Source organism: Poromitra crassiceps, assembly GCF_964638095.1.
Source record: "Poromitra crassiceps genome assembly, chromosome: 25".
NCBI classification, from domain to species: Eukaryota; Metazoa; Chordata; class Actinopteri; order Beryciformes; family Melamphaidae; genus Poromitra; species Poromitra crassiceps.
In genome coordinates this window covers 19,542,073-19,564,621 of record NC_139649.1, presented here as the reverse complement: position 1 = coordinate 19,564,621, position 22,549 = coordinate 19,542,073, and the positions used below count along the sequence as shown (strand labels likewise).

Below are 22,549 nucleotides of genomic sequence, written 5' to 3'. Positions count from 1 at the left end.
AAGTCCAAGTGTGTCTGGAGGTGAGGAGGGCTGCCGCGGGCCTTCTGCAGGTGTGAGGCCCTCTGTCTCCATTCTCTCCATGTACTTCAGGAAGTCCCTCCTCTTGGTGAAGTACTTCACCTGCAGGGAGAGATGAGAGGCAGTTCAACAAACTTCTCTGAGTACAATTGTATTTTATGTGATTTATTATTATTATAACCCCTATGATGCGAGATGCAGTTGGTCGATTCTCCTGGCCATGAAAAAAATCCTTTAGGTAATCTGTGTCGGGCATTAAAGGGATAGTTCAATTTCTTTCAAGTGGGGTCCTATCAGCTAGTTGCATACACTAACTGAAATAGGTACAGTGTTCTGGACGCTGAGCGCACCGTCTATCGAGAGCCAGCACTCTGAAGCAGCAGCCTCAACAGCTCTGTCTCTCTAGTACAGGGGGCCAAGAACTAAAACCTAATTTAGCCACCTAAAACAACGCCCACCTAAACAAATCGATATCAGTGTACATGCACGCTCTATTTTGACAATTTTCAGCGCTTTACTTTTCCGCCAAACAGCCGTCGCATTCGGCACTGCTTTTTCTCCCAACCGTACAACTACCGTATTCCTCCGCTAAACTCCTGCACAGGTTCGGTCCTTTGCCATCCCCCCTCTCTCTCTCCTCACCTTTCCTGTCTGCCTACTGTCCTAAATAAATGCGAAATGCCCCCCCCCCCCCCCCCGATTTTTTTTATCCCATTTTTATCCCCCATTAGTGCTAATTTAATGTATTTATCCTGGTTGCTACTCTACCCTCTGCCGATCTGGGGAGAGCCGAAACTGGCTCCATGCTTCCTCCGAGACATGGGCAGTTAGCCAGCTGCTTCTTTTCACCTGACAGAGGAAGCTTCACCGGTAGGACATAGCACGTGGGAGGATCACGCTATTCCAATGAGTTCCCCTCCCTCTGAACAGGCGCCCTTAACGACCAGAGGAGGAACCACATTAGCAACCAGGATATTGCATGTTTTGGTGAAGGGGGTTCCTATATGAAGGAAACCCCCGGGAGGCACGGGGAGAACATGCAAACTCCACACAGAAAGGCCCTTTTGCCGACCCCACCCGGGCGGTGGGCACTCGAGGACAACACCGATGTTAGCGGGCATTTGACAAGAGAAGATATTTGTCGGGTCAATACCCGTTTCCCCCCCTTGTGTTTGTGTCTGCTTCTAGCTTTTTTCCACCGTAAAGAACATACGAGTCCGGGTAGTGTAGCGGTAGATTTCCTGTCTACCAAACACGAGGGTCACAGGTTCGCACCCCCGTGTTACCCCCGGCTTGGTCGGGCGTCCTTACAGGCACGATTGGCTGTGTGGCATTAGCGCCTCCTCTGGTCGGTCGGGCGGAAGGGAACTGGTGGGAATAGCGTGATCCTCCCACGTGCTACGTCCTGCCGGTGAAGCTGTCAGGTGAAAAGAAGCAGCTGGCAACTGTGCATGTGTCGGAGGAAGCATGGTGCTAGTCTACTGCTCTGCCCAGATGGACAGAGGGTGGAGCAGTGAGCGGGGCAGCAGGGGGGGGGGAGTGGGCTAGTAAAATTGGGGAGAAAATGGCGGAAAATCTGAAGGAAAAAAAGATCAGCTGTCTGGACGGATTTCAAATGTAACTGCCCTCAGTCCAACACAGGTGTCAAGGAAGACACCGAGCGTGGATATTATAATTCCCACAAAAAGTTAATTTATTCAGGTGGGCTCATCACATTGTAGCAGACTTCTCCCTGTTTATATTGCTCTCTGAACAAGCTAGTCGTCTAGTTCAGGGGTTCCCAAACTTTTCCATGCCAAGACACCCCAAATACCACTAGCCTTTGGCCGCGGCCCCCCTATTGCAAGTAGGGCTGGGTTAAAAATATCTATATATCGATATTGAATCGATATTCATGTAAAGGAACAAGTATCGATACATAAATCCCAGTATCGATATTTTACTTTTTTTTTTTTTATAAACATAGGCTATAATATTATAGGCTGTGTGTGGTAGTTAGTGCTGAAGCAGGAAGTGACGTTCACTTTGCCTCTCTATAGTTAAAAACAATATGCAAAGTAATACGAGGTGCAGTAAGAAGTGAAGCGGCCCGATACGCACTGCACCATAGTCTGAGCTGGTTCCTGCAGGCTGGGGGAGAGGCGCTGGGGAACGTCTGGCGGTCCAAAGTTCTCACTGAGGAAACACTGTCGGTACACGCCGCACAGCTGGCTCTTCATACTCTTACACCACAGGATCAGCCTGCAACAAACAGAACCATTCAGAATTCAAAGGCCTCGCCCCAGCAGATCTGCCGTGAGCCATCCCGGCCAGTAGAGGGCAACGGTGGACTTACTCTTTGTTGAAGCCTGGCCCTGCTTTGGTGAAGGCACGGTTCTTGAACTCTGTCCACACGTTCTGCAGCTGAGCGGACTAGAGGGAAAAGAAGAGGAGCAAACACATATTTTCTTTGAAGGCTTAGTAATACCGGTAATACTTTGCCTTGGCCCTGCACTTTAATTGGACTTTATTCTTTTTTCTTTCTTTTTTAAGATTATTTTTGGGGCATTTTTGCTTTTATTAGACAGGACAGTAGGCAGACAGGAAAGGTGGGGAGAGAGAGGGGGGGTGACATGCGGATGTCGGATTCAAACCCGCGTCGACTGCGCGAAGGACCGAGCCTCCGTGGTACGTGTGCTACCAGGTGAGCCACCAGGACGCACAATTGGACATTATTCTTGAGTGTGCTCGAGTCGCTACTGTTGTTTTTTGGACAATATAAATATAGACACACCTGTATGTCACTGGGCCCCAGGACTTTGATGAACTTGTCCAGTCTGCTGCGGAGGTCGTGTAGAGGTCGCGTGGCAGCAGAACCCTCCTGGCCTTCACTTAAACGCTTCTCCAGCTTGGCAAAGGCCTCCAGGAACACGTACACTGACATGGCCACTCCACTGCTGGGAATCTGACAGAGACAGAGAGAGGGTGGGGCGGTTAAACATGGGAAGATGCTTAGATGCCATGAATATTGCATGAAAGGGTCCTAGTTAAACAAGTCCAGATCACTGTGTTTCTCTTCAGTGATGAGATCTAATAAAGGCATGCTTACAGATGATATAAGTGTGCCCCCTACTGGCTGTGAAACAATACATTGAGATTGAGAAAGTCAGGGTGAGAGGAAAATGACTGCGTGAGTGTGCAGCCCGGGCTACCCGCTTGAAGGTGTGTCTTTAACTGATGTCGAAAAGCAACGGGCTGTAAAAAGGCACGGCTGTAAAAATGGTGGATAAACATGTCATTTCCTCTAAGTCCTTCACAATAAAAAGCCTTCCGTTAGTTTGTCAATGGAAAGCTTTTAACACATTCACTGCCAGCCATTTTTTTTTTACTGTAGGTAGCTTCTGCCAGAGGGTTTTTTTGAGGATTCTGGCTCATCTTTCAAGACCCGAGGATTCTTTTCTGCTAAGATTTTGTGAACACAAAATATCTCAAAAGAACTAATAGAATGTGTGCTTTCTCTGTCTAAAAGAGTTAGTTTGTAGAGTTAGTAGTTATGTAGGCATTAGCACTTGAATACAGCATGGTTTCAGCGTCTGAAAATTTAAGCTGAGATAAATAGCTTTTTGTGAAATTCGATAGAACAGTCACTTTAACCATTCATTTTTGGCATCAGTAAGACGTCAGACATCTAAACAATAGTTTTGAACAGTAATTTCCTCCATAACAGCAGGAAACCCCCCTCTACTTCAAACTCCTCCCTCCGTGTGTGTTCTTCTTGGCTGCAGCAGGCGTGTCACAAGCTCGTTTCTGCTGCTGCTGCTGCTGCTGCTGCTGCTCCTGTCTGCTGGCGGCCGCTGGGCGAGGATGGGCTCGCTCGTTTCTTGGGGTTTCGGTTGAGAAACCCCAAGAAACGGGGTTTCTTTTGCGATTCTGGTCTTATTTATGCTGCGTGTTTCAAAGTGTGTTGCACCCATAATCTATTATGCAAATTTGCAATCCCCCACCGCCAGCAATCAGCGCGAAAGCGAAAGCGTTTTCGCCAATCCATTTTACAGTATGAGAATGGTTTCATCGCACGTTCCCCTGCAGTTTTGGCTCGGCTTTTTCTAGAATGGAGAGCACTGTCGCCACTTAGTGGGTCGGTGGAATGGGTTGTACACGTTCGGTGGCTTCAATATTTATATAAGAGATGTAAAAGGGTTAGATCAACGTCCCACCGTCAAAATTATTATAATTTTTTTTTTTTACGTATTAACACGTCATTGGCAGTCAACCGTTGGATTTTTTTTGACGTATCAACACGTCATTGGCAGTGAACGTGTTAATATGAAGCAGCAGCAGCAGGAAATGTTTTCATTAACAACACAGCTCCGATACGGCTGAAAGCGCTCAGGGAACGGTCAAATAAAGCAATAGATATCTGAAAACAAACAGAAAGACAAGAGAGAAACTAAAGCTCAAACCACAGAGATCCAGTTAGAAGCTACAAAAGTACTGAGAGCTGAGAGAAGCAACATCTTTCTCTGGTCTCCAGCACAGACACATGAGTTGAGTCTCACAACCGCTCACAACGCACGCTTGCTTGCTTGAAGGGGAGAAGGCAGAAGGGGGGACGTCACGGGTTGGAGGCGCTTGGAGGCGGGTCTGGCGCACTTTGGCCCGACTCCGGAGAAGGTCCATGTCGGGTTCAGCGAGTTTAAATTGGTAAAGGAAACGCAAATCAGCATGGCTCAGCACGGGCAAGAGTGCCAATGGAAAAAGGCATCTGAGGTGATCCACAAACCTTAGTGAGCAGCACCAGAGTGATCCACAAACCTTAGTGAGCAGCACCAGAGTGATCCACAAACCTTAGTGAGCAGCACCAGAGTGATCCCAGGCCACAGCGGCAGACAGTACATGGAGTGAGGCATCATCGGGTAAAGGCCCTCCTTGAGTGACACCTCTAAGAAGACTCTGCGTGGGGTTGAAGGGTCAGGGGGCGGGACCTCCAGAGTGTTCAAGCTGTCCTCTGCCATCTGAAGACAGAGCAGTCTTAGTCCAGGGCCAAGGCACATGCTTGATTTCATACAAAGTATTGCAGATCATCCACAACAGCTTTAAAGGGACAGCTCACCCTAAAATCCAAAATCCATATTATATTCCCTCTCACCTGTAGTGCTATTTATCCATCTATATCGTTTTGTATTAGGTGTCTGAGTTTTGGAGATATCGGCCATAGAGTTTCTGTCTTCTCTCCAATACAATGGAACTGGATGGCACTCGGCTTGTGGTGCTCAAAGTGCCAAAGAAATACGTTTGATAAACTCAACAGCAATGTCTCTTTCCAGAAATCATGACCCGGTTACTCAAGATAATCCACAGACCTTGTTATGAGTAGTTTCATGTAGGAACTACTTTCTTTTGACCGAACTACACCCGCTAGCTGCTAGATAGTTCCTACAAAAGAAAATAGTTCCTACATGAAACTGCTCACAACAAAGTCTGTGTATTATCTTGAGTAACCGGGTCATGATTTCTGGAAAGAGACATTGCTGTTGAGTTTTTCAGGTGTATTTTGTTGGTGCTTCGAGCACCACAAGCCGAGTGCCATCCAGTTCCATTGTATTGGAGAGAAGGCAGACATCTCTACGGCCGATATCTCCAAAACTCAGGCAACTAACACAAAACGATATAGATGGATAAATAGCACTACAGGTGAGAGGAAAAATATGTATTTTGGATTTTAGGGTGAGCTGTCCCTTTAAAGGAAAGACGTTGAATCACACTCTTACCTGAACGTCTGGGTCCACAAACTCAAACACAGGAGTACCACCTCCACCTGGCTTGTCTGGTGACAAACACACAAAGGGAAGACAGGGCTATAGAGAGCCGCAGGAACAAGTCCGGAAATCATCGATGCTAACACTCCTGGTTCTTCACTGTTTTCGCCTATGGGATATTTGAATGGGTTTTTGGCGCGATGCTTCTAATAAGGTCTCTGGGCAATGCAAGCTTAATCAAACGCGAACCAGTGTTTAGTAATATCATCTTCACACATGAGGACCACTTTTATGAGTTTTGAAGCTTTTACGTGCCGTTAAAAGGGCGGCTAGCTAGCAAACGGCTAAATGAGACTACACTGTTGAGTCGACGGGGATATTATACGTCAATAACGTCATCACTTCAAAGGACGAACACGGAAATTCTCTTTCCCTCACCTGGTTCAGCCCGGGGTAATCAGTGCACATCAGCGCACACATCAACAACAGTCCAGGTTGAGTGGTGACGTGACGGGGAAGCCTATGCGACACTGTGTGTAGTTCTGGATTAGCTTAGCACAAGCTTTTTACTTCTAGGGCTCGCATTTACGCTTTAAAACTCATGAAAGGGGTCCTCATGTGTGAAGATTATCCGGCTGAACACTGGTTCGCGTTTGATTAAACTTGCGTTGCCCAGAGACCTTATTTGAAGCATCGTGGCAAAAACCCATTCAAATCCCATAGGGAGAAACAGTGAAGAACCAGGAAGTCCGGGACTTCCACGTTCCGACTACAAAAATACGTCATCCCTGCGGCTCTCTATACTGGCACACACAAGCAGTAACTATACTTAAATGACTTCTTCAACACTCTCGGAACATCGTTTAATAATCATTTCTAGGGATATTTTGTATAGTAAGTGAGTGTAGCCATGACCGTGGACTACTAAAACACGTAAAAAGCTGTTACTGCTGTTTGCTTTGGTACAAAAAGGAAAAACCATAATCCACACACATGCGCACACACAGACTCTGCACAACCTACCTGAACCGCTGGAGTCTCTGTCTGTAGGGGAAGGCTCTGGGGTGTAGAAGATCTCAGGCCCGGAACCGGACGTGTTGTCCACATCCTCCACAAACACACGCAAACACGCACAGAGACGATCAGAGAGAACGCATGAGGCAGTTCAAACACGCACAGAGACGATCAGAGAGAACGCATGAGGCAGTTCAAACACGCACAGAGACGATCAGAGAGAACGCATGAGGCAGTTCAAACACGCACAGAGACGATCAGAGAGAACGCATGAGGCAGTTCAAACACGCACAGAGACGATCAGAGAGAACGCATGAGGCAGTTCAAACACGCACAGAGACGATCAGAGAGAACGCATGAGGCAGTTCAAACACGCACAGAGACGATCAGAGAGAACGCATGAGGCAGTTCAAACACGCACAGAGACGATCAGAGAGAACGCATGAGGCAGTTCAAACACGCACAGAGACGATCAGAGAGAACGCATGAGGCAGTTCAAACACGCACAGAGACGATCAGAGAGAACGCATGAGGCAGTTCAAACACGCACAGAGACGATCAGAGAGAACGCATGAGGCAGTTCAAACACGCACAGAGACGATCAGAGAGAACGCATGAGGCAGTTCAAACACGCACAGAGACGATCAGAGAGAACGCATGAGGCAGTTCAAACACGCACAGAGATGATCAGAGAGAACGCATGAGGCAGTTCAAACACGCACAGAGACGATCAGAGAGAACGCATGAGGCAGTTCAAACACGCACAGAGAGGATCAGAGAGAACGCATGAGGCAGTTCAAACACGCACAGAGACGATCAGAGAGAACGCATGAGGCAGTTCAAACACGCACAGAGACGATCAGAGAGAACGCACGAGGCAGTTCAAAGCATTCTGAGAGCAAACCGTCAGCAACATCTACCTCGGGGCCGGGGTCATCCAGGTCCACGTTGCTGGGAAACATATTCTGTGCCATGATGATGAGGGCCAGAAGGTCTGAGGTGGCGAGCGTGCTAGCACTGCGACTGGAGGGAGTCGAGAGCGGGAAGAAGCAAGATCAAATCTTAAGTACTGCAAGAGCGCAAAGCAGTCAACGTGATTTCTGGAACAAATTATGGAACTGTTTATGGAAACATTCTCTATTCTATTGACTGTACCTGGAGTAGAAGGCCAGCAGTTTGGTGTGCACCAGAATGAAGGCGTGCAGCACCTCCTCCCCGGCTCGCTCCACGCTGCTGTTGAGCTGCAGCACTAAGCGGCGCTCCAGGAACTCGATGCACTGCTCACACAGCGTGGGGTGGATCAGCCGCTCCACCGCCTGGGAGAGAGGGGGCAGCGTGGGGGATGATTTCATGGCCAACTGAAGCGAGCTCTGAATGAAGAAATCCTGCATGCAAGAACAAAGTCAGAATTGTGAGATATGAAGTCAGAATTCTCCAGGGGAAAACTTGTATTTACAATGCTGATATTATGCTGATGCGTCACAAAGAAACCTAAACACTTGGACAGCAGATTTCTTGCGCAGGGCCCGACTGTTTTTTTTGACAGGCTCAGTTATGCTATGGCTCACTAGGCAGCGAATCACAGCACGTCAAAGCTTATGAACTAAATGGCATTTTGTGGCCAAACTGGTCCGTTGGAAAACAGAATTATTGACGGATACATTTCTGTCCGTTGGGCTGGTTTGGAACATCCAGTACATTGAGTAACCTACTCGCCACTGTGTGTGTCACCATAGTCTCATCTCTGATCTTTCTGTGTGTCTCACCGTGGTCAAAACAGCAGTTGCGTAGGGTGCCTATGATTCCTCCCCTTCTCACTGTGGAGGCCTCGTACTGGGTGTAGGGCAGTAACCTCTGGACTACACACCTGAAACACACACAAACAACAATTGTAACATATTAAATACTGGAAGTGCTTGGGCTAGTGTTGCTAACTGCTCAATGTGTACATTGAAAACCACTGGAGATACATTACAACTTTAGTAGACCGTGCAGCCTTGTTTAAAGAATTATCTTTTGTCCTCACACGTTTTCACAATATTTGCATTCAATCAAATCATACATTTTGCCCCAATATCATTTCTGAGTAATTGATAGAAGAGACTATTATGCCATATTAAATCAAACGCTTTCTTAAAATCAACAAAGCATGGAGAGTGTGTGTGTGTGTGTGTGTGTGTGTGTGTGTGTGTGTGTGTGTGTGTGTGTGTGTGTGTGTGTGTGTGTGTGTGTGTGTGTGTGTGTGTGTGTGTGTGTGTGTGTGTGTGTAAACTGGTACATCTTTCCCTGTGATCTGGCTTTCGTTTGGAAGATCATGATCCGTGCTTTGTTCATGTTTACTGTTCTGACAGTATGTCTCTGAAGGAGTGACAGGATGTGTTGTACCACCTGTCCCCTGTCCAGTATTTTTTTGAATGTTGTTTGGATCCAAATGTTTTAACCTTTTGTGCCAATAAAAATAACTAACCAGTTTCTGGCTTCAGATAGCTGCATTAGATCATGCATTAGATAGCCAACAGAATGATCACATTAAATAGCAAGTGAAATAAATGCAGATTAATCTCAGGATTAAAAAATAAATAAAGATTAAGATTGACCACCCCAAAACATAGCAGACCAGACACGGTCTGAAATTAACATCAGGCACGTGCTATACTAAATGCAGGTAAATTGTTGGCTGCGGCGGGCAAAATCGTCAAGTCACCTGACACTGTGGTAGGTAGGTTTTTGGTATTAGTTTAACAAATCCTGTCCAGTATGTCCATGGACACAATACTCGTTCTGGAGTAGGGATGGGTACAGAGATCCGGCATTAAACGGGGCTAAATTTGTAAATACCGGAGTATCAATAAGCTCTAAGATTAACGGTTCTCTTGCTGGAGAAATTAAGAAAATAGATTTCCTATAATTGCTAGTGCTACATAAACGTTCTCACACATTTTATCTCACCAACTCTGTAAGACATGCCTATGATATATTTTAAAGAGATATGCTTTTTCTAACTGAATGTTGGTATTGGCAGTGGTAGAAGAAGATTTTAATTCTTATGGATATTTGAATGAATAATAAAAACACACCCAAAGATTTTGCTACTTTTTTTGGGTTAAAGCTGCAGCTACAATGAACCTAACCCAGTCCCACTTGTTTCGGGGGGGTTTTCTCTCCTGAAAATAACAGAAAGAACCGATAAGAGTAGCGTTAAAGTACCGGATCGATAAGCAGTAACGATAAGAGTAGTAGTATTGTTAATTCCTTAACGATACCCATCCATATTCTGGAGGTCAGAGGAGATGGCGGTAAATGTTGTGAGACATTCTCACATTTTCTATCCTATGTTTCCTCAACATTGCAATAGCTCCTTCCGGTTCTGCGGTTGAGTTCGTGCAGTGGAAAAATAAGAAAACTGTGCACTGTCTAATATGGTGGTTTATTAAGACCTTATATGGATTGAACACTGCATTTGGAGCTTAAAATGACTGAGAAGAACAGCATTATTTTGGAATGCAGTGCTGGAATATTTTCTATTTGCTTTGCGATTGGCTACATTTGTATTTAGTTTTTGGCATGTGTTGACACAATGGAATATCTTACGATAAGCCAATTTCAAGCCATGGGATGATGTTCATGATAATGAGAGAGTATGTATATTTAATACTGTCTTTCATTTTTATTGACACTGTCTTCATATTAATTATTTTAGATGCATGTAACAATCTAGAGATGCAGTGCAGTTCCACAGCAAAGACAGTACTTACCTGCTGCACTTTTGTGATGCAGGTTTCTTCAAAGCAACACAGCAGGATAGACATTTCAATCATGCAGTCATCCATGAAGGCAATGTCATTTGTTTTTGGGCCATGTTCAGGGGCACCGAGCTGTAAAGGCAAGTTGGGCTCATGGGTCTTTCAGAGGACTAACCTTGAGCACAGTCTTGCAGGTCTTCACGTGGCGGGTCAGGTTGCTCAGGATGGTACAGATCCGATCGGAGAACAAGTACTCTCCATCCAAAAGGTTCTTAAAGAACACTGGAAGACAGTTGGCCTCTGTCACCAACACCTGGGAGAGACGAGAAACACACCAAATCACATTATGCAGGGATATTTATATACACTTGTGAAAACAATGTTACATGTCACAACTTACCTGCTATAACATCACGTCACCTTTAAATGCTCATATATGTCGTCATATTCTCAGTAATTTTTAGGTTTAAGATGATTACGGTAAATTGCGAAAGACAGAATTATGGTGTCATTATTGAGTGTGCGAGACTTTGAGGCCATTTACACCTGGCATTAACATGTGTTTTCTGCCATCAGATTGCAATCAGATTGTACTTGACCACATTAACCTGATTCCATTTACACCTGGCGTTAACATGTGTTTTCATTGCAATCTGATGGCAGAAATGGGTGTCCTCTCAATCTGCATAAAGTTGCTGTATCCAGATTGAGAGGACACATTGCATTTATACTTGTGTTCAATGTGTACACAATGCATCCCTGACCACCTCGGGAGGTGGTTTGGCCGATCAGATTGCAATCCTTCTTCAATGCGTTTTGGGGGTGTTTACACCTGTACTTTCAAGTGATAAAACACAATCTGATTGCAATGTGATGACAGAGAAAACACATGTTAATGCCAGGTGTAAATGGCCTCAGTGTAGCTGTCTACTATGATGCAATGCGACAGTGGCTAATCCTCAATCAAACCATGAGACAGATTACCTGGTGCAGTGTCTCATCAGCTGACAGATTAATGAGCGCGTGGTAACAGTCCTTCACTATGGCAATAGAGGGGTCAGCGGTCAGATTAACCAACGCCACCAGGAAGTCAGCTTTAGACCGGAGGGAGCAGCGGCCATCCCTGGAGAACACACGGATTAGCAATAGCTAGTTAGTTAACAAAAGAACAAGTGGATGACAAAATTGGTAGAGCAGCAAATCCTCAAAGCAGTAGTAGAAAGCAAAATCATTTGGTGAGTCAAATCTTTTAATTGATAGATACACTACATTGCCAAAGGTATGTGGACACCCTGTCTAATTGGATCTGGCCATTTCAACCACACAAATTGCCGACAGGTTATATCAAATAAATCAAGGATACAGCTATGCAATCTAGTCAAGTATATTTTTTATTTTTGTTTATTTGCTTATTTTATAATCTCCACAGACAATCATTGGCACTTGGCAGTATAATGGGCCGTACTGAAGATCTCAGTGACTTTCAATGTGGAATCATTTCCAACAGTTTGTCAAACTTCCTCCCTGCTAGACCCAGTCAATTGGAAGTGCATTGTGCATGATATTGTTATTCTGTATATATGAATATATTTTAATATCTGTTGTGTTGCAATTTTAGGTGTGGGTCACTGTCTTGGCCCACTGTGACTTGTGTGTGCACCTGTTGTAAACCTACAGCACTGTTGCACATAGAACACTGTTCAGCTTGCCTCTCTTTATATAATTGTTAATCATATTTATTGTGATTAAAGATTATTTTTGTGTAAACTCTCCAGTGTGTAGTGTTTGGCTAATTGCCTTTTGGAGGTCCAAGACCTGCTCTGCATTTCTTCGAAGGTCACAGTAATAATACAGTAATATACTTTTTTAACATAAAAGTCATCTGATAAAAATTTGACTATCATACCTGTTTCCAGATAGGCCCAGGATGTACTCCGTGGCTTGACCTTTGACATCAGGTCGAGTGTCAAGGGTCAGGAAGGAAAGCAACTCCAAAGCCTCAGAGTCACTAAGCATCTTGTGACAGCTGTAACGTTATCTGACAACAAATATGATTAACATGAACATTCTTTTCGCATTACAGCGGTTATAGCGTTAGTTAGGTTATAACGTAGCAAATGTCTCTGTGTGGTAGTCATTTTCTGCTGTTTCAGCAGCATGTATGTAGCTAGCGTTACACATGTTCCACACTGATTTCCGTGCATGTCGATCTTTTCAATAGCTGGACATGGTTTCCCCATACAAAATGAAATCATTAAACTCGTTCGTGATAGCTGGGTGACATGTTGGTTTTCAAAAAAGTTACCAGACAAGACAAATTCTTACCTTTATAGACCTATGACCATGTTCTTTTCCACTGTTACTTGTTAGCAGCATGGACCATAGGGCCACTGGTCCGCCGATAATAACAACCCGACTGGAAACACTAGTGTGTGTGTGTGTGTGTGTGTGTGTGTGTGTGTGTGTGTGTGTGTGTGTGTGTGTGTGTGTGTGTGTGTGTGTGTGTGTGTGTGTGTGTGTGTGTGTGTGTGTGTAGGTGTGTGTGTGTGTGTGTGTGTGTGTGTGTGTGTGTGTGTGTGTGTGTGTGTGTGTGTGTGTGTGTGTGTGTGTGTGTGAGAGAGAGAGAGAGAGAGTGTGTGTGTGTGAGAGAGATCAAGTTTTTTCTGCACTATGCCTCCGTGTGTGGTAGTCTCTATAAATTGTTGGGTCTAAAGAGCAGCAATTAGCCTCAGAATAATTGGATCACATCGAGGCTCTTGGACTTTGGACTACATTGATACATAGGCTATAAAATAAAAGGTAGATGGGGGTGTACAGTCGTGGGTGTCCAGCCGGTTGGTGATGCCTCGCCTCAGGCGAGTCGCCTGCTTGCTTCGCTGGAGCTCGGCACGGCTCTGGTCATCTCTGGTCATCTCCGTTTCAGACGAGGCATGCAAGCAGACGGACCCATTTATTGCAACGGGTCCTGCCCTGCACTACACAACCCCCCTCTACTGAAATACCAACGTCAACGTGACATATTTATACATAGACATATGGATATACATCTGTATCATGGTGCCACTTACGTGACATATTTCATTCATTCATCAAATAAATAACAATACAATGACATAAAACTAACCTGTTTTACGGACTCATATATCCATATTTTATTTTAAAATTCAGTTTTAATGAGGATTAATCAGCGATTCCATGTGCTAAAGTGCGCCCGTGGAATTATGGGTAATGGCGGCGTCTAGTAGACAGCCAATCACAGCAAGCAAAGTGGAGAGAAAGTGGATGACGTCAGCACGTCATAACGTGGATGAGCGTGAGCCGGGTCTGTGTTGAAGTTGTCGCCCAGTCTAATTCAACGAGACGCCAATTCAGTTAACAGGTAAAACATATTACATTATGACTTCAGTGGTTGATAATGTAAACATAATTATGACGGTAATAATAGGCGGTTGGTTTAGCCAATATGGAATAAAAGTTACACAGAACAACTAGCGTTAGCGTTATGTTATGCTACCTAACGTTACCTGCGGCTTGATGTCAACAAGCTAACGCTATAGCCGTGAAAATCAATGAATGTGAATGTTATACCGTTTAAGCTAACTTGCTTTAATGTGAACTTGTGAAATTAGAACGTTACCCGGTCATTGATTGACCGATATACTTTTTCTGTGTGGGGCTTTTAGCTTCTTTTTTTTTTATGGAAATCTGTGCAGGTAACGTCATTACGTCAGCTATAGGAGGTAAGCTAAATGTCAGTCGTTCCATGAACGTTCCATGTTCAAGTCAACATCCAACATAGCTCCCGCTGATTCTCAGGCCCGTCTATGCTCAGGCCTGAAAAAGTAGCTAGTACTGTACTGTACTATACTGCACTGACATCATGCTGCCTGCCTGACATTTTGCTTTTCTGATTGTAATTGTAGCGTGCGTGTGCGTTTGTGTGTGTGTGCGTGCGTGCGTGCGTTTGTTTGGGTCCTTCAGCAATGCAGCTCTGTGAAGGACAGATAGGGGAAACGAAGCTTGGATGCATAGAATCTTAACGCCCTTGGGCCAATAACGCAATGTCACCCACCCACCTCACTACAGCCTCAAGCAGAATAAATATATCATTCAGGATATAGAAAGCATAGAATGCGGTTTTCTGTCACCATGGCAGACATCCACTATTACATTATGTAACGTGTATAAAACATGCACTGAGTGTCTGTGTGTGTGCTAAGTGTCCATCATATTCCAAAACCTACATGATGTATTAGCTTCATATCAGTAGATTAACTTTTAATGGCTTTCTACATTCTCATCACTTTCTGTCTCCCTCTCTCTCTCTCCTAGCCTAGGTAAACCCAGCCACCACGTGACCTGCTCTCTCAGTTCCCAGTCACTAGCCACTAGTCACAATAGTGACTGAGAACAGGTCTGAGAGCAGGTCACGTGGGGGATGGGTTTACCCAGGCTATCTCTCTCCCTCCCTCCCTCTCTCTCTCTCTCTCTCCCTCCCTCCCTCCCTCCCTCTCTCATCGAGAAGCTGGTCAACATCACCAAGGGCAGAGGAGACAGGTGTGCCTAAGCAGCAGATATTAGTCTGGAGGCAGCCTTTGCCCACCAGCTGTGTGTGTGTGTGTGTGTGTGTGTGTGTGTGTGTGTGTGCATAAACTTGACTTATATACCGTACACACATGCTCAAACCCATGCGCTAACGCACACACACCAGTAAAGCCGTTTTCCCACATGCGTACCGGAAAATTACCTGTAAGTCAATATCGGACATTTCCCTTCACACTTCGGCTCTCGCATATGAGAATCTAGCAGCCAAATTGCCTGTATGTTGGGGGGCGGGGCGGCACTGCAGAGCGGGTGGGGAGTGAGGTGTCGGCTAAACTCTTGATGGTGAAATAAGTTTGCTTGTTTATCCGTTCACCTGCGTCGCGTTGAAGCACTTTTTACAGACTGGCTTCGTTTGATGTGTCCGGGCTTGCCTTCGCTGTCGGCAACGTAAGCAAAATACTTCCACATTTCGCTTCGTGCATTTGCTTCGTCTGTGTCCCTGTCAGGCTGTGACTGAAGGAGGAGGAGGACTGAACGACTGTGGCCAGAGAGCGAGCAGGCAGCAGAGAGGAGAGATCACAAGATCATTTCGCCAGTTTGCTTTAATGTGCGCGAATTATTAGATTATGCCCGCTGGAACATTAAGCAACGTGTGTACACCTCGCCCATGCCGGCAAATGACTGGACCCGTTCTACACTTGCGCCTGTTATCGCGCATACCGCTCTTCTGACTGGCTCGAAACTGGTGAAATGTCCGCGATGACGGGGTTGCGCTTATACCGGCACGACGACTTTCACACATGCAGGCATTAGACCACGTTCCGGTCATTTAGCGGTACAAAGCGCATGTGGGAAAACGGCTTCTCTCACACACACACACTTGTAAGATATTTTTTACGTAGCTGTAATGGTATAATGAGTAAAAAACAAAACAGTCAAGCATTCAGAAATAATATCCTATGCTCCCCGCTCGGGCCGCGCCGCGTCCAGGGACCTCCATCCTGCATAAGTAGGGTTCCCAGAGTAAAACCTGGCCATTAACACCAGTGGAGATAAGAAGGAGGTGGGATACTTATCCCACCTAACAGAATGAATATAGAAAACAATATCTAGTGATAGATGTAGGCCTGTTCAACACAAGTGTTTTGAATCACACCTGCAGGCCAAACCTGATTGAAATGTGTTGTGCTTTGTGACGTGTTAACCACTCAACTACTGATGTGGAATAATTAGGCCACACATGTTTAGACAAGGCAACAGATGGATGGCAGAGAGGCAGATCTCTCCTGCAGCCGCCCTCATAAGGGTCTCATCAGATATAAGTTCACTATATATATATATATATATAGCCTATATATATATATACAGTATGTAGTCAGTTCTCATCTCTCAGAATGAGTGCACCTCCCGCCCTCCTCTTCCCCGCAAAATTTAGACTCATAGTGTTTTCTGTGTTTCAGAGAAATCCTGGAAACTCTCAGTTTAGAACCATCGAAGATGAGCTTGTCACTGCACTCATTAAATCTGGTTGCATCCCTGAAAACCACGGAGATGATATGAAGAAGATGTCGTTTCAAAGATGTGCCAGAACAGATAAGGTATGCGTGTGGAGAAGAAGACATTCACTTATTCCACCATATTCTTGGCATGTGAGCACCTTTGGAAGAACTCGGCCGCTGAATGATCACTGATCAGTCTTGTCAAAATGCCTCCGTGTGTGTGTGCGTGCGCCCTTATGACATCACTTTTGACATCACGACACTGATGACATCACCACTGATCACATCACATCATTAGCTAATTAGCCTAATAAAAAAATCTGGCTTCATCAGGTCACCCACACCCTGAAGGTTTCAGCCCGATCGCAAGTAAAACGGCATAGCTGTGGCTGAACACAGAACTCAATTGTATATATATAGATGGGGGGGGGGGGGGGGGGGGGGTTTGCAATTCCAGCAATTTGGCAAGGGCATAACCCATTGCATTGGCACATTTTTGCTTGTTTAGATGTTGAATATGTAGCTTAATGATTGCATATTGTTCATTTCTTGTGTAACACCTGTAATGTAATACTGTCTGTTATGTGTCTTGTTGTGTGTTTGTGTATTTGATGTGGTTAGGGTGTTTCTGCAGCGGGCCAGGTGGTGTCTCTAAAGCTGTGGCTCATTGACGACATCGTTGAAAAGATCAATGAGAAGATGCCAGCACAGATCAGAGTGCTTGGTGAGACATTTCTTCTAGATATTTTGTAGAGTTTGATGAATAATAATTTTACTAACAACCCTGAGATTTTGGGGGGGATGGGATGGATGTTAGAAGTCAGAATTTTGCCTAAACCCCCAGTTTCTATAAAGTCGAGCTCAAAAATGATCACATCCCTGGTCATCGAGTGCACCTATTTAAGAATGCATGAAAAAAAAATCACAAAAAATTATTTTGTTTCTTCACATAAAAAAATTCAACCATGTTGTCTTCATTCATAACAAAATCGACAGTGTGCGTACGTCAGCGTGTACTATCAAATTTAACCAATAATATCATGACATGACAGCTGTCAATCAATCTTCATGGCTAGAAGAAAATTCCAAGCAGGCAACATGGCTGCCAGTGCCTACATGGGCAAACTTCTCTCTTGGGTAAGGAGGGGGGTGTCCGTCCGGAGGGAACCAACCGCCAGTTCTCTGCTCTGGTGCTGGGCGCAGTGAGCCAGCCAGCCAGCCAGCGAGCACGCAGTTCATGGCACTGTATTTACATATCCGGGTATATTGTGTTTGTAACATAGACATGTTATTGAACCGTGACCGGTAGGTTTCAGATTTGTCCGGTAGGGGGGTACGGTGGTGCAGTGGTAAGCGCTGTTGCGCGCGCACTCCATTCCTAGGCTCGCCTGCTGCACGGCTTCGCCCGCCCTGCAGCTTGCATACGCAGCTCGCCCGCCTTGCAGCTCAACCGCTGTGCGGGCTCATTTGCTCTTATGACATCACTGCTGACCACTGCGTGTCGCGGCCTCGCCTGCTCTATGACATCACTGATGACATCATCACGGATGACATCACTGATGACAATTAGGGCAATCACCTAATTAAAAAATCCGGCTCTGTCAGGTCACTCACACAGCTCAGGGGCGGAAGCCATTGTCTCCGTCTGGTTCCTCCCCATACTCCCATCACTTATATAGCCTCAGACTGATGACATCATCACTGATGACACTGATGACATCACTGAACTATAGCCTCAGCCTTAGGGCAATTAGGCAATTAATCTGCCCTATAATAAAATAATCCAGCTCCGTCAGGTCACCCGCACTGGTGCTCTTTACACCACCTGAAAGTTTCAGCCCGATCACACGTAAAACGGCATAGCTGTTGCCGGCACAAAACATTTAAACAGACAGAGAACAGCAGAACATTGCCCACATTGACAAATTTATATAGATAGATAGATAGAAAGATAGGTAGATAGATAGATTAGTAGATTTATATTAATAATATAGATTGCATGGTTAAATCAGCTAATTTTATTTTATCTGAAAAACAATGCAGGTATCCTCAGTGGAAGTGGTCCTGTGAAATTGGGTTTGATACACAGTGGTACTTGGTCTTAAAAGTTACTCGTACTACACTATTACACTACTCCATATTAGTTTTCTGTTACACCAAAGTTGTTGATTGCCTCTTTTTACCTGAAAACAAGCAGGATAATTGGGTTCCCTCCTCTGTGACAGACGGGGGAACCAAGCGGTGTGGAAAGCCAGTGTTCTTGCCATCATTTCCCTGCATAAAATAGCGAATGCTTCCACCCAGAGAGTCAACTTTTCTGCCATTTGTCATCTAGTTGAATGAGAGAGAAGGAGTTGCTGTGTGAGCCAGAGCTCATTCCAGTCTGTCTGTCTGTCTCTCTGTCTGTCTGTCTGTCTGTCTGTCTGTCTGTCTGTCTGTCTGTCTGTCTGTGTTCCTTTTTCATAGGAGAGCTGCTTGGTGTTGACTACCTGCTGAGTCAGCCTGGAGCTCCTGAACATGAACCCTGACTCAGAGGGATGTGGATGACGGTGAGGAAGAAGACGACGAGGGCTTGGAGGAAGATACTGTGTCCAGCCGAGCTTCTCTGTCTCCTCCCAGGCTGGGCATGGGGAGGTTCAGCTAAAGAGAAAGGAGTTCACTCCAGGGAGAGTGTGAAGAGGCACTCACAACTACTGCCTCGCTTACCCAGTAGCCAGATTGCTGCTGTGTGATTGGGGCACTTTACACGAGGACGGTTTCCTATGGTGACGGGGAATTATTGTATCGTTAGTGCCTCCCTTTTAGACGGCGACGGTGAATTTGGGCTTAGGAAACGACACATTTTGAAACCACCTTCCAGAGTGGAATTCTTTGTGATGCTTCCCGCTGAGCGGGGCTGAGGGCTCCATGTAATCGCTTGAAGACGGCACATTTCAGAAACTCTGACGTGCCTGCACACGCGACACACGCGATTACGCCATAGCCGTGCGCGAGTTGGCAACCATTTTCAAAATAAAATGTCAGTATGAATGAAGTTTGGCAACATTCAGAATTAAGCTACACTGCGGCCAACTTCAGTTACATGTTCATAACGTTACTGCTGCGAGGAGCCGATGGCTGTACCCGGTCGGCATTTAACGTTAGTTACAAAAGCACGTCGCTTTTTGGCAAGTATAAATGACTGCGGAAGGTGTACTCTACTTCCGTGTTTAAAACAGGAAAGACGATTACGAAATTACGTCATGCAGTAAGCGTCCTTGTATGGGCAAAGAATACAGTGATCACACTGCCACCTAGCGACCTGGCATGTACATTACGGCGTTTTAAAAATTCAACAGCGCTCATGTAAACAGGGAGAAGGTGTGAAGGAAAAGGTGTGAAGGAAACGCTATTGTGTAATTTCTTCCAGAAACTGTCCTCGTGTAAAGGGCCCCTGAGACCATCTTCATCCGGCTCTGTGACCTCCACCACAATCCGAAGACGAGAGGGACAGACAACTCGAAACTTGTGTGTATGTTGCTTCCTCTCTCTCCTCTTCTGACTCCAGTACAGCATTATATCAGTACCCATTTTAAATAGGGAAACATTTACTTCATATAGCACAAATTCAATGTAATATGATGTAATGGTGTTCTCTCTCCTCTTGTCTGACTCCAGTGCCGTGTTCTACCTGGCAGTGATGGGTGAAGCCCCTGCTTCTTGGTCATCAGTGCTGGCCTCGCTCTTCCCTGCAGCAGTTTCCACCTGGACGGTATGAAATGCTGGCTCTCATGTTGCTAATGCAGGTTTCGCTTTACCGTCCATATATCCTCAAAAAGCCCAGCTTAGCACAAAAACACTGGTGGTTGGCACGCCTGGTTTTACCAGGAATGGGGTTCAAATCCCTACAGTGTCCTGCTTATTGTTGTGGCAATTTGAGGAAATCAAATATTGTTTTCTCTTAATTAACTATCTAAAAAAATCAACAATACTGTCTCAGTTCATGTACATTTGTATGGTTAGTTTTAAATTCATTAGTTTTAAATTAATTACACACTATGTGTGTGTGTGTGTGTGTGTGTGTGTGTGTGTGTGTGTGTGTGTGTGTGTGTGTGTGTGTGTGTGTGTGTGTGGGTAGGGCTGGGTATCACCACTGACTTCCCGATACGATTCCGATACACAAGGTCCCAAGTCGATACCATTTCCGATACGATTCGATATCGATATTTTAGTTACAATACCAGTTTTGCTTTGATAATGGAAGAGATTCTCAAAGAACTAATGCTGTAAATTGTACAAGGAACCCTCTAACCTGGTGCATTATTAAAAAATATTAATATTTACATTAAGAATTAACCAAATTTAGATTTCCACTATAGAACAGAATCATTGAACAGCAGCATGTTGTAAACAATGTTTGATAAAGTATAAATGCTTTGTGAATCAAATTAAATCAAATTAAATACAGCTCATGAACATTTCCAGTTCACAAACATTATAGTGCAAACAGATTTGAGGTCTGTACATCTGGCTCATGGTGCATGCACAATGCACATGTAGCCTACAGTATTTATGTTTTTGTTTCAACTACAAACATAAATAAACGTCAACTTGAAACTATGTTTTAACTACCACACACAGCCTATAATATTATAGCCTATGTTTATAAAAAAAAAAAAAAATTGCATTTTAAAATATCGATACTGGGATTTATGTATCGATACTTGTTCCTTCACATGAATATTGATCCAATATCGATATATCGATTTTTTTTAACCCACCCCTAATATATATATATATATACACATATACACACACACACACACACACAGTGTGTTTGTGTAAGTTATGGTTTGGTTCTGTGATCGTTCCGTTCATGAGAACAGTGGGAGAGTCTCTTGAGGACTGTCTGGAGGACTGCGTGAAAGCACCCAGGGGGGGTGTAAAGCCTACGTGCTAGCTCAGCAGGGAGTCCCCGGGAGAGAAAACAAACATCTCCCCTGCCCTTAGGCCTCTGAAGTTTCAGTAGATCCCCCCCCCCCCCCCCCCCCAGGGGCTATCTGTACTTCTGCCTACATCCTGATTCCTCACTTTCATATGCAGGCTGTGCTGTTTCATGCTGTGATGATGCTCAAGCTTTGTTATAGAGGTCAAGTTGTTTTATGCTATTTGCATTTCATCAGCTTCATCACAAAGTAACAGAGCTGAGAGTTCCGCCTCACCAAGACGCCCAAACAGAGGCTGAAGGAGATTCTGGCCAAGGGGGGCAAAATCCCCAAGAACCTGCAGCTCAGGCTGCTCCAGCTACGCCTCCACAAGCTTCACGTCACCACCAAGGCCATCAACCAGAGACGCGCCGCCGCCGCTGCTGCCAGGAGAGCGAGGAGCGAGTGAGGTCAGGATGAGGAGTTGGGTTGAGCTTTGGTTGGTGGGGCTGCTCGTCTCTTGCCAGCTCACGCTTCCTGGTTCACGAGCGCTTTGTCTCGGTGCTCCCCGTCCCAGTTCATGTTTATACATACTGTATAACACGCAGACAATACTTAAACAAAACACGGTTACAAAAATGGGACACGACAATCTATTGACTTGGTCCTAGCACACAGTAATCGCGATAGGGTTCCGACTCTGGTGACAACCTAGTCCAGGGGTGGGCAATTATTTTTCATGGGGGGCCACATGAGAAACCCAGATTGTTGCCGGGGGCCGAACAAATATTGTCATGCCGTAACCCATGGATGGATAACTTTGATGATAGAGAGGGCCACAAAAAATGTCCTCGCTACCAGGTTTTGCTGAGGGCCGAACGGCGCCAGCGTGAAAAATTTGGTGCATTTGAAGCCACGTTTAGAGGAATAACTCATTTTAAATTAACAGTTGTGATGTCATTATTCAGTCTTAACCACCAATATTTCATCCTTTTCTCACTCACTCCTATGTCACTACCTGCTCTCAGGGCTTGAAATTAACTTTTTTGACCACCTGCCAATATGGCTGCTATATTTTAAAGTTACCA

General features: G+C 45.1%; 1 protein-coding gene and 1 pseudogene across 2 annotated transcripts; both read right to left on the bottom strand.

Annotated features, from left to right (window-relative positions):
* Positions 1–20: 20 nt before the first annotated feature.
* LOC310798134 (BLOC-3 complex member HPS1-like) lies at positions 21–10,600 on the bottom strand (the record flags this gene model as incomplete). Its single annotated transcript, XM_083660618.1, has 12 exons — positions 21–120; positions 2,119–2,259; positions 2,354–2,430; positions 2,792–2,962; positions 4,845–5,012; positions 5,769–5,824; positions 6,780–6,864; positions 7,691–7,793; positions 7,926–8,155; positions 8,502–8,637; positions 9,547–9,551; positions 10,526–10,600. 12 exons carry the CDS (start codon positions 10,598–10,600, stop codon positions 117–119), a joined length of 1,251 nt encoding a protein of 416 aa, XP_083516744.1. The 3' UTR covers positions 21–116.
* A 64-nt stretch (positions 10,601–10,664) lies between these two features.
* Positions 10,665–12,914, bottom strand: LOC310798132 (protein HGH1 homolog pseudogene; annotated as a pseudogene). Its single transcript, XR_014553983.1, has 4 exons — positions 12,839–12,914; positions 12,420–12,551; positions 11,498–11,636; positions 10,665–10,826 (listed from the first exon to the last, which is right to left on the bottom strand). The product of XR_014553983.1 is annotated as a protein HGH1 homolog pseudogene (transcript).
* Positions 12,915–22,549: the final 9,635 nt, after the last annotated feature.